A 12,350-nucleotide genomic window follows, 5' to 3' on the forward strand; every position below is an offset into this window, starting at 1 on the left:
TAATTGCACATTCATAGTCCTTAACCTTTTCATTTTTGTATGAATCTGATAATGCATGTGTCAAACATTAATTTTCATCGCACTCCGAATTCAGACTTGTATCCATTCACACATGTACCAACTATTCCCGGTTCGACGTATGCGGTTGTATCAAACTGCGCCCTGTGAATCACTTTACTGAGATCTGGTAGCGGTAAGCAGAGGAAGGAAACTACAACAACATATACATGCTTATTGAGTGAGTGACTTCCCTTGTTACAGCAGAGGAAGGAAACTACAACATATGCATATTTATTGAGTGACTTCCCTTGTTACAACCTATAATAAAATATGATACAACAAATATAATTCCTTGAAAACAATCGCGATTTCACAAATATAATGATAAGCAGTGGTTTCTGAGGCTCCAAAAATGTCATTACAACATACATATGATATAAAAATGATGAAATCGTATATACAGTACATAACTGGCCAAAGAAATGTTAACTAGTAACCCTGCTATATAAACATGTTTAAATGTTCCTCCTCAAGTCAGCTACTGCCTATATTGTAGCCCTGATGACTTGATAAATGAAAGAAATTGATAGAAAGCCTGGGTTCCAAAGGTCTGCTCATTATTGCCCACGTTTTGCATGAAATTAACATAATTTTCCAACAAAAGGGGGAAAGGGGGTCCATTTCCCTGAAACCCCTGGAACCGCCACTTAAAGTAATACAATGTATATAACTTGATCAATACCCGTGGCGGATGTAGAAATTTATAAAATAATTACCTGAGGCCCCAAACTTTTCCCCAAGAAAAAATGTGAAAACATGTATCATATTCCCTTATGTTGCAATAGAATGCTAAGTAATGGGTTCACTTGACTATAGAATTACATCCCTTTCTGAGTATTTTGCAATGTCTAAACATAAAAATATAGCATTAAAAAATCAATTTCAAAATTTTAAAGGACACCAAGCTACCCATGATTCCCCATAATGCCCCATATAAACAACCTGTATAAACCATTGATGTTCTGTGTTGTGTCAATATGTATACAACTAAATAAAAATCTATCCAAACTTAACACAGAAATATCTGTTGAAACAAAACAATGAATGAAATGGAACCTAAATGAACCAAGTAAAATTACATAAGTTGCTTGGTTACAAAATTTGCATAACATTTAAAATTGTAAGCATTTTTCCCGGCATAAGTTCCCTTTCTAATATATATATTGCATAGCATCTTCGCCAATGAAGCAGTTAATCCTGCAATAAACGCACGCCATGTTGAAATGTTATCTTTTAATGGATTGAATGTATTCTTGTCTGACAGGATGGTCATCAGCCGGTCTGTTAATAGGGGTCCATACAGGCTCTCCAACAAACAATCTTCTTGCTTTGATGTAATTCTGTGGATAGCAAACAACAATGACAGTTACCATGGTAACATAAAATACAATGCGACAGTAGACGTATATGGTTAAAGTCTACAGAGAAAACAATGTCAAATAAAACAGAAAAAAAAGAAAACAAAATTAAGTCCTTGAAAGAAAGTCAACTCTTAGTGAATTGTCAAAAAAAAAAACATCTCTGACTCACATTGTGATCGAGGGTAAATCGATGATAGATACCGGCCGGAAGTATCAGAAGGTCTGCTTGTTCCACTTGGATCCGTATCCACTCATCTGCTTTGTTTCGTACATCAAAGTAACCAGTTCCTTCCACAATGTACCGGATCTCCTCATCAGAATGAATATGTTCCGTAAAGAAGTGTTTCAGCTGAAAAAAAATGGAACTTTAAATGCTACTCAATACAACAAACTTGACAATAAAAGCAAACTCTAAGTCATTAGTATCTATACACTTTTATTGACAACATATTTGTCCAGTGTGGTGGACACCCTTTGATCTCAGTTTCCACTATACAGATGACAAATTGTCTTTGAACAATCCTAGTTTCGGGGATCTTATACATCGCATCTATCCCAGAAGGCTTGAGCTAGAGGATACTACACAAAGAATATGACATCAGTCTCATATCTTGACCTACACTTAAAGGTAGAAGGTAGAGGAAAACTCATGACAAAACTATACAAAAAACGCGATGAATTCCCACTCCGTATTGTCAACTTTCCTTTCATCTGTGGCAAAATCCTTTCAGCACCTGCTTATGGAGTTTTTATATTACACCAGAGCTTGCCGTAACTACGCGGATTTTTTGTACCGTGCTCGACTCCTTGCAATTAAGCTTCTGGAACAGTGCTATGTTGCTACAAGATCGAGGTCATCATTACAGTAGTTTTATTTATAGTCGCCATCATGAATTCGTGGATCGTTATGGTGTATCCATCTGCGCCATGAGAACCGACTTGTTCATTTTGTTATAGTTTTCTTTCCTATTTCGTATAACTAGAGGGAGCACTTGATATTAAATATTAAAATTGATTTTTTTCTTGTTACGTGTTATTTTTGTTATTTCAAGTTTTTTGTTGTATGTGCCTGTTTTTCCTCTCTGGTCTTTATTCTTGTATCATAGTTTTTATTTCTGCTCGAATCTTAATTTCCTTGATTCCCCTTTAATATGATTGGGTATGTTTTCATCAGTTTCACTGAAATTAATGACTACATGTATATAGGTCTTATTATCAACTAACTGGTGTATACTGATATACCATTGTCAGACTTCTACTGTTCAGACCTGGTGCTAATAACTTTGAGGGAACAAATAATACGCTGCTTGACTTTATAGCACTATCTTGATAAACAGTAAATATATTGTTTTACTTATCTTAATTGAAAGACATTATTTTGTTTCTGAGTAAAGGGAAGTTTCAAACGCAAAATATAAAAACGTTTGAATCATGAGCTTTAGACATCTGATTTCTATTTAGCTCATATTAGTGGTGTCGTCTGGTATCCCTCATATCTTTATTTCAATTGAATATTTAGTTACACCAACAATTAACCTGGCTGTCAGTATTTACAGTTACACCACCAATTAACCAGGCTGTGTCAGTATTTACAGTTACACCACCCATTAACCTGGCTTTGTCAGTATTTACAGTTACACCACCAATTAACCTGGCTTTCAGTATTTACAGTTAAATGTACCACCCATTAACCTGGCTGTATGTCAGTATTTATAATTACATGTACCACCAATTAATCTGTCTGTATGTCAGTACTTACTTTTTCATCATAATTTGGAAGTTTTTCGCGACTGCACTCGATCTGATCTTCATATGAATAGCCTCGTTCTGATCTGAGTTTATCGAGTTCTTCCGGTTTATCAACTGGAATCTAAGAAAAGATCATTAAGACAAAAAGCAAGCTCTCATTAATGTAATATCAAAATAAAATGTATTTCATGTATTGAAGGACAAGACAACTGGGGGACCAAAAAGGTGTTGGTCTTATGTCTCTGACCGAGGACCTTTGATAAATCATAGACCTTAAAAGCTTTTTTTTCATTTAAGGTTATGTTGAATGAAAGTATAACATTGATTTTAAACCTTCAAGGCGAGAAGTCCGAGACATTTCACTCTTAAATGGCCATCACCATTTGTGGTAGATTATGTATCACTGCAGTTAGATTGTTAAAGTTTTTGGCCATCACCATTTGTGGTAGTTATGTATCACTGCAGTTAGATTGTTAAGGTATTTTGGCTATCACCTTTTGTGGTAGTTATGTATCACTGCAGTTAGATTGTTAAAGTATTTTGGCCATCGCTATTTGTGGTAGACTATGTATTGCTGCAGTTTGATTGTTTAAGTATTTTGAACAACACCATTTGTGGTAGATTATGTATCACTGCAGTTAGATTGTTAAAGTTTTTGGCCATCACCATTTGTGGTAGATTATGTATTGCTGCAGTTAGATTGTTAAAGTATTTTGGCCATTACCTTTTGCGGTAGTTATGTATCACTGCAGTTAGATTGTTAAAGTATTTTGACCATCGCCATTTGTGGTAGATTATGTATTGCTGTAGTTAGATTATTAAAGTATTTTGAACAACACCATTTGTGGCAGATTATGTATCACTGCAGTTAGATTGTTAAAGTATTTTGGCCATCACCTTTTGTGGTAGTTATGTATCACTGCAGTTAGATTGTTAAAGTATTTTGGCCATTACCTTTTGCGGTAGTTATGTATCACTGCAGTTAGATTGTTAAAGTATTTTGGCCATCACCATTTGTGGTAGATTATGTATTGCTGCAGATAAATTGTTAAAGTATTTTGACCATCACCATTTGTGGTAGATTATGTATTGCTGTGGTTAGATTATTAGGGTATATATAATGCCAGGAGAGTATAAAAATATGGTACAAAATCCTGCATTCTGTGCACAGATGACACAGGTTTTATTCATCAAATAGTTACTTTATTTCAAATTTAAAAAGTGAGCAAAATGTTTATTGTCCAAAAGGACTTAGGTTGGCAAGCTTTAATGATTAATTTACTCACACCTCGTACATAAGCTTAGTGTTAGTAGTAAGTGAAAGAGACAAGGAATATGACATGCGTGATCCTTGGATAAAGAAGAACAAAACAAGAAAACATAACAAAAACATAAATATTACAAACTATAACTAAAAGAACACACCAAGAAACTTAAGAATAAATGAGCAAACCTGGTCCCACTTACAACTGGGTTTTACGGTTTAGTTTAAACATATTTTATTTGTAATAAACAAAATGGATCAGACACAAGTAAAATACCATACCATACTCCTAAATAATAATAATTACAATAAAGTATAGAAATACAAATAGTCCCTAGTGTTATTTATGTTTTACAAAGTAATGCGAGACAGTAAAAATTTAACATTAGGTGATGTGGTGAGATGTGATGTGATGTGTACTAATTCAGCTCAAGCAATAAGGAATCTTTTCGTGCATTTAACGAAGGAATATACACGGTCCAACACAACAACACAACATGATTAGATAGATCTGATTGATTTTCTGCAAGACCAACAAGTAGATGTAGGTCTATATTGCAAAATTCAAGAACCCACTGTAGGTCGCTCATTAGTTTGGTTCTTGCATTGCTATAAAGAGGGCATACAAAAAAGTAATGGTGAGCAGTCTCGTACGTATGACCACAATGACACGACGGACTTCATATAATATTGACTCTATATAAACCAAAGTTTAAAACGGATGAAGAATATCAATATCTAAATTTCTTGGGCCGCAGCAAAAAAGTTTAGGAACAGGTGTTCAGTAAAAACGATTTAAATGTTTGGGTGCCTGAATCTCCCTTAATGTTCTGTCTAGTTTATTCCATTCAACTATTGTTGATGGAAAAAAGGATTCACAAGTCACCGACAGCCTACAAAAGGGAACAATAACATCTTCACCATTCCGAAGCGGATATACTGTAGTAGATTGAATCTTCGGTGGCATTAGATCCTGTAAATAATCCGGAGCCATTTTATTATATATTTTATGAAATAAATTTAATTTCCTACGTTTTCGTCGATCTTCTAGTTTTTCCAATCCAATTTCTCGATATACTTGCTCCGATTTGGTGAATATAGGTAAGCCAGTTATTATTCTAGCAGCTTCGAGTTGTAAAGTTTCTAGCTTTTGATTGTTTACTATCCCACAATTATCCCAGACTTCTGAGACATATTCAAATAAAGGTCGGATATACACTGTGAATAGTTTTTCTAAGTGATTCCGAGAAAGTTTAAATTTTAATTTTCGAAGACTAAGATGCTTTCTAATCGAGGTAGCTAGATTTTCTATGTGATCGTTCCATTTTGCATAGTCACTAAAAGTAACTCCCAAATGTTAATGTTTTATGGACCAGGTGAACTCCTCTTAATGAAAATGTTTGTATGGAACTGTGCTACCTGACTAATGATACGGCTTCGAATTTGGATTACGATATATGACATGACTGACAAAGGAAAATACTTTGACCAAAACCGAAGTAGCCCTTTCTTGGCCATAATTCCTAACTGGTTCCGGACACAACCTCCAAAACCTTCCTTTTGGTCATTCATGTCATAACCCCGAAAATTGACGACATGGCAATTCATAATATAATATCAGAGATCAACTTACTAATAATCAAATTATTGTCTGGACATCATGAAATCCTTGTTTTTGGTCTCTTTAACCCCTCATTTCTGAACGGTTCAAGTCTCAATCCCAAATGCTAATTTTTGAAGTTTGAAACTTTGCTTTAAATAAAAAAATCACTAATATTATTCAAGATTTAGCACGAAAACAGAGTTTAAAAACGCCGACAACAACACTGACGACAAACGACGACAGCGTCATACCATTATACGACCGAAAATGTTAGCAGTGGTATAAGAACCAGACAGAAATAGTTATTTTTTAGTACATAAAATTCAAACTTATAAAGGTTGAATAATTTCAAAAGTTCAAAAACTATCATAATACACCTGGATCTTTCACATTTGTCATTTTTATATGCACTACTAAATACCACAGAAATTCTTCTGGTTCACTAGAATTTCATACATTCATGATTTAAAACCTCATAGTTTTGAACATACATGTACACCTGACTTGATTTGTGCACACTAAATCTCAGGTTAATATAATAGAGCGTATAAATCAATCATGATTTAGGTCTGAATATAAAGTAAACTGAAGCTTCAATCTTCATCAAAATTAAAATAATTTATTGGATAAGTGTTATCTGAGCAAAAATACACAATCGATTGACCGAATACAAATAATAATTCACACACATAACACACATATCTGTATAGATAATTATGTGTACATAAACTCTTACAGTAAAGTCCATTTATAACAAAAAGCTGCATGAAGACAAAAACCTAAAGCACATATACATGTATATATATAGTTTATATAACATTTGATTGATGATATTTACTATATATGATCTATAAATATTAATTGTATCACGTTCTCTTAGACTAATTTAAACGTCATAGACAATTCGTACAGTGTTAATCAATGTCATACAAATGAATACACTAATGACACAGTAGTACGAAAATTATATATGTACTTGACAGTGTTTATATTTAGCTGTTAACAGATAAACAGTAATGCACGAATGTGTATAAAGATAAAGGGGTTGATGAAATAACTTACCTTCCAATATAAAACTCCAATCTTTTTCAAATCGTCCAAGCTAAGATATTGGGGAGGATTTCTGTGGTGGGGGGCCCTCTGGTCCTCCTCAGAGCTATTCATCAACCACGCTTGAACCATGTCTACTTGCTCTGATCACGCTGCGAGCAACGGAATAGAAAATGACCCCGTTACGAGGTCATGGATAGATTTGAAAAAGGGGGTGGCTTGTGAGCTAGTGTAAACAACCGAGGACGCGTTGTTCAACTATCAAACTACAAGTCCGGAAAAAAATCGACCAAATAATGAACAGGAGCTTAGCATTCCACTATTTCAAATATTTAATCCACTGTTCTAAATATATCGATTATTATGACGTGCAGCATGGTGGTAAGCTATCTAAAGATACAAAATGTGCAGAGAATATAAAACATATTCTAAAAACTATTTCAAAATTATATAGTAAGAGAACATATTTACAAAATATATACATTGTTTGTAAAGAGTAATCAAAGGAACTAAGGTTATAGTGGTAATCAAAAGAATGTAATCCAGGGACAGAGACCAGACATGGAAAACAGACATACACAACAAAGAACATAAAGTAACTAAAATCATACATACAAAGTAACAAAAGCAAATGAGCAACTCGAACTCCACTAAAAACTGGATGCATGGACCAGGTCCACCAGTAGGGTAAGCGAATTTGGCAGGATGGCCTGTTATACAAACTTTGGAAGTTAGGAATATCTGGAAAGATGTGGAGATTAATACATGTATGGTACAAATCTGCAAGTGCTAATGTTCAGTACAAGTCAATATCTAGTAAATCATTCAAAATCTGTCAGGGAGTTGGACAGGGTCGTGTTATGTCTGCCTGGCTCTTTTCGTTATTTATCGATGGATTAATTAAACTTCATGTAGAATCGAAAAATGGGTTACTTTTAAAAAACTTACACATTCCTGGTATATTATTAGCTGATGACACAACATTATTAAGCTCTTCTAAAAAGGGACTGCAAGACTCGCTTTACATTGTCCACAAATATGCGAAAAAAATGGCGTTTGAAATACAATGCTTTGAAAAGTGATGTGTTACTGTTTACTTCTAAGAGAAATTTGCAGAAGAGTAATTTAGATTTTCAATTTGGTGATCAAACTATGAACAGGATAGACAAAGTTTCATATGCCGGAACTCTCATAGACTGTCATGCTCGAACGTTTGATAGAACTGATAATGCGTGTAAAAAAACTGAAACGTAACTTGCACTCACTATACACCGTAGGTGTAAACTCGAATGGCATGTCACCGGTGGCAAATACCGTTGTATTGAAACGTGTAATTCTACCTACAGCTCTTTACGGATGTGAACTTTAGGGTCATTTGAACAAAACTGAAACATCTATGTTGGAACACACTCAAAGATACTTTACTCGTTTTATATTGTGATTTGACAAACGTTCACCAAGTGCTTCTTCTGTAAGTAACTTAGGACTGTGGTCTATAGAGGGGTTGATAGACAAGTTTAAAATGTTATTTTGGTCGGTTGTGTAGAGCGTCGGTGACGACAACTCATAAACAGTTATTTAATCTAAGGCTCGCTAATGTAATTTCTGGCAAACCTGACAAAATCATCTTTGATTTACGATCTCGTTCGAACTTTATTGAAATATGATATGTCATCATTGCTTGAGCACTTCATTGAAGAAACTTTTATTCCGGACACGAGACTCTGGTCAAAAGTCGTAAGTGAAACAATAACTATTTATGAAGAAAACAAATGGAAATTATTGGTACAACAACGACCTGACCTTTGGCGATATTTCAAAATCCACCATTCTTTAACCGAACACAGATTGATTAGACTTTGTTCCAAGCACCATTGCAAACGCAATGAACTTAATGAACTTATGGTATTACCTTATCTAGGGTCGCTAGCTATTGTAAGTTGACAATGCTCTCTTTGTGACCGATTTACTGACGACATAGTCAAACATTCCACACTTCATTGTGAATCGATTATGAATGATAGAAACTCAATGTTTTACGGCATTGTAGACTTACTTCCAGTACACGATTCAGTTAAATTATTTTAACCAAGAGGATGATGATATTCTTATAACATTCCTTTGGTGGCATTACCGAATTTGCTAATGAACTAGACTCTGTCATGGTACCAGCTAATGCTATGCGTCGCAGGACACATAAATAAATTGTACACTAAGTTCAGGAAAGTTATTTTTGAGTTAATATTCAATACTAATATTTAACATTCAATTACGTGTAAGTGTATCATACTCAATATATACTACCTAAATTGTGTATTATCTACTCTTCTTTAACACAGTACTATTTACATGGTATAAAAGGTATTGCATCAGCGTGTATATAATTATGTGTGTATAGTTTCCTATTTTGTCAAGTGATTTTTGTATTATATAAGGTTAAAAGGATTTAAAAAGCTTAAACAAAATATACCAAGAGCTTATTTCTCTTGTTTACAACAACAAATACAAATTTTAAAAAATCTAAAGACATCCATGCTCCCAGTTTTTAGTGGAGTCCGAGTTGCTCACTTGCTTTTGTTACTTTGTTTGTAATGATTTCATTTACTTTATGTTCTTTGTTGTGTATGTCTGTTTTCCATGTCTGGTCTTTGTTCCTGGCCTTTTGATTACCGCTATAACCTTGGTTCCCTTGATTACTCTTATCTACTAAAACAAATTGCTTACAATACGAATATTTACAAAATAGGGGTTGGGCACCTTTCAATAGCTAGTTTTGTCTTAATATTTAATTCGTATTGCATTTTAAGCAGGCTCCTCGGACATATGAACTAAATATTCTCTCTTTCCTCCAGTAGTTATTGAGCCAATACACGTTTTATTGAGTGAAATCTATCTGTATCATTCTGACGTCACAGAGAAGCTTGGAATGTCTCTGATTGGATGTACGCGATCACTATCACGGTATCGGATTGGTTTGTCTAGGTTGACAAACGGACCGCCTTCTGTCAGAATATTCAATCTTCTTCATTCTTCGATTCAATTGGTAGATTCGTTTGGTTAAACTCACTGAGAAATTTGACATCTTTTGAAATCAAAGTGCCGAGGCACTGAGTCAAGGAAGACCTCAAAAATATTCATATAACAAAATTGTAAGCTAAATAAATCATCAAAACTTAATCCTTTAAAAGAAAAACCATTTGTTTTAAAGCAGTGTATATTTATACAGTCCGTCTATCAATATATATTTTAGATTTGGGCAATTTAAGATTCCAATTAAGTTGGAAACCTTCAATAACGTATGTGCATTCTTTCATTTTCTGTATTTCACAAATATGTCTAAGATTACAATACAAGTATCTCTTATGTTTTGCAAATATATAAGTGCTAAGAAGTCAGGTTTCATGTTTTTATAGTTTTTTATTAAGAGATGTTGACATATACATTTATGGCTGCTTCATGCTACACATACATGTACCAGCACTTGAGAATCATGAACTTTGTTTCATGCTTAAATAATATCCCAGCACAGAAATGTTTTACTTTTGCTTTCTTATCACTCTTGTCAGTGAAACTTCTAAGTGATAACCACTGAAAAGAAATCAAGGAAAAAAATCATAACAGTGTCTGATATATGCAAAATGTTTCAATGTAACTTCATGAAAATATACATGTACTTTAACCATATGATATGGAGAAACCCCCTCTTGTTGGGAAATATTGTTGCGTGTACATATAATTTCATGCATATCAGGCAAAAATTAAAGTTGGGTGGTTATAATAGTCCCTGGTTTTTACAGGTTTTTAAACCACCTGGTCAATATTGCCACAGTGATCAATACTAGTCGATTGAAATTCTGTCATTCCTAGTTTTTGTCCTACATTAAAAATGTTTATATAATATATATGTACTATATTTCAGTGTTCTTAGGTTTTATTCTTCAAATATCTCTATCAGTTGTATTAATTAAGAAAAAATTAAAATATTTTTTTCTAAAATAATTCAAATTTATCTGAAATAACATAACAAACTTTTACAAAAATGTACAGTGTTTTTCATGAGCACATCTTTGTTTCAATAACTATTAATAACAGGTAACATAAGTAAGAGTAGAACAGGTTACTTTTCACCTGTCATTGTTAAAACAACATCCCCTCATAACCAGATATATCATAAAAAGTGGTATGAAGTGATGAGATTAAAACAATAAATTAAAGTCATTTCATTTACCAGACAAAAGCCTTCTAAATACAGAAAATGGAAAGCTTGCTAAGGATACTGCTTCTTCCATGTATGATTTTAGCTACCTGCTGATTTATATTCCTTCAATGTTCAGATTTACCTATGAGCAATTAATGTCACATTGTAAAGTAGAAAAACAAATTAGATACATGTATTACTATATTACAAATACAATTTCATGTATGAAATCTTTAATTGATACTGTACTGCATATGTCAGTAACCATAGTTAGAGTACATTTACATGTATTTTTGTAGTTTTCAGTATAAATTTTCTATTCACAGACACACAAATGTAAATTGCAAATTTTGCTAAGAAATATGACTACACTTTTCTACACTAGTAGTAAAAACAGTATACCTATCACCAGTTTTGAAAATTTTAAATAACTGTGTACATACAAAGTATATGAATAAATAATGTATACCTTCAACACTTACTTAGTACCTTGTACATGTAAGAATGTCCATAAATATCAGCTCTTAGAAAAGGTCTACTATTGGTAGCCATGATATCCAACACATTTTCAATGCACTTTCATAGACACAGAATTTCTAACATAACAGTGTCTTTCTTGTGTCATGAAAATCCTGTTTCTTACTTCATGATCTGCATTCTAAATATATGTATCTGGTATATCTTGACAATGTACTAAAAAAGAACCATATTGATAATCAGTTATGACTTACATGGATATAATACACATGTACATTGTATTGCTATTTCTTTAAATTCAATACTGAACAGTGCATGCCAAAATCTGTATCACATGCATTATCAACAGGAGACTCCTATGTCAACTCAAGGGCCACTGGCCCGCGGGGTGATATAGGTCGAGGGTTGATACTGCATATCAAACAGATTTTTGCATGTCATGTTCATTCTTTCTTATATTTTACCTATACAAAATGTACTTCAGTTGTGTTCTGTGCAAGATGTGATATATGATATGCAATATATGTCTAGGAGTGTGATATATGATTGATTGATTGTTGGGGTTTATAGGGTATGTCGTATAGGTCT

General features: G+C 33.5%; 1 protein-coding gene across 1 annotated transcript; it reads right to left on the bottom strand.

Moving 5' to 3' along the window:
* Positions 1-275: 275 nt before the first annotated feature.
* LOC148599112 (acireductone dioxygenase-like) lies at positions 276-7,533 on the bottom strand. The gene is made up of 4 exons (XM_088560409.1): positions 7,100-7,533; positions 3,181-3,291; positions 1,591-1,770; positions 276-1,400 (listed from the first exon to the last, which is right to left on the bottom strand). The coding sequence occupies exons 1-4, from the start codon at positions 7,217-7,219 to the stop codon at positions 1,287-1,289; spliced, it is 525 nt and encodes a 174-aa protein (XP_088416535.1). The 5' UTR covers positions 7,220-7,533; the 3' UTR covers positions 276-1,286.
* Between the last annotated feature and the right edge of the window lie 4,817 nt (positions 7,534-12,350).

Source organism: Perna viridis, chromosome 14 (assembly GCF_037379345.1).
Source record: "Perna viridis isolate PV_CMFRI_1.1 ecotype Kerala chromosome 14, ASM3737934v1, whole genome shotgun sequence".
Lineage (NCBI taxonomy): Eukaryota > Metazoa > Mollusca > Bivalvia > Mytilida > Mytilidae > Perna > Perna viridis.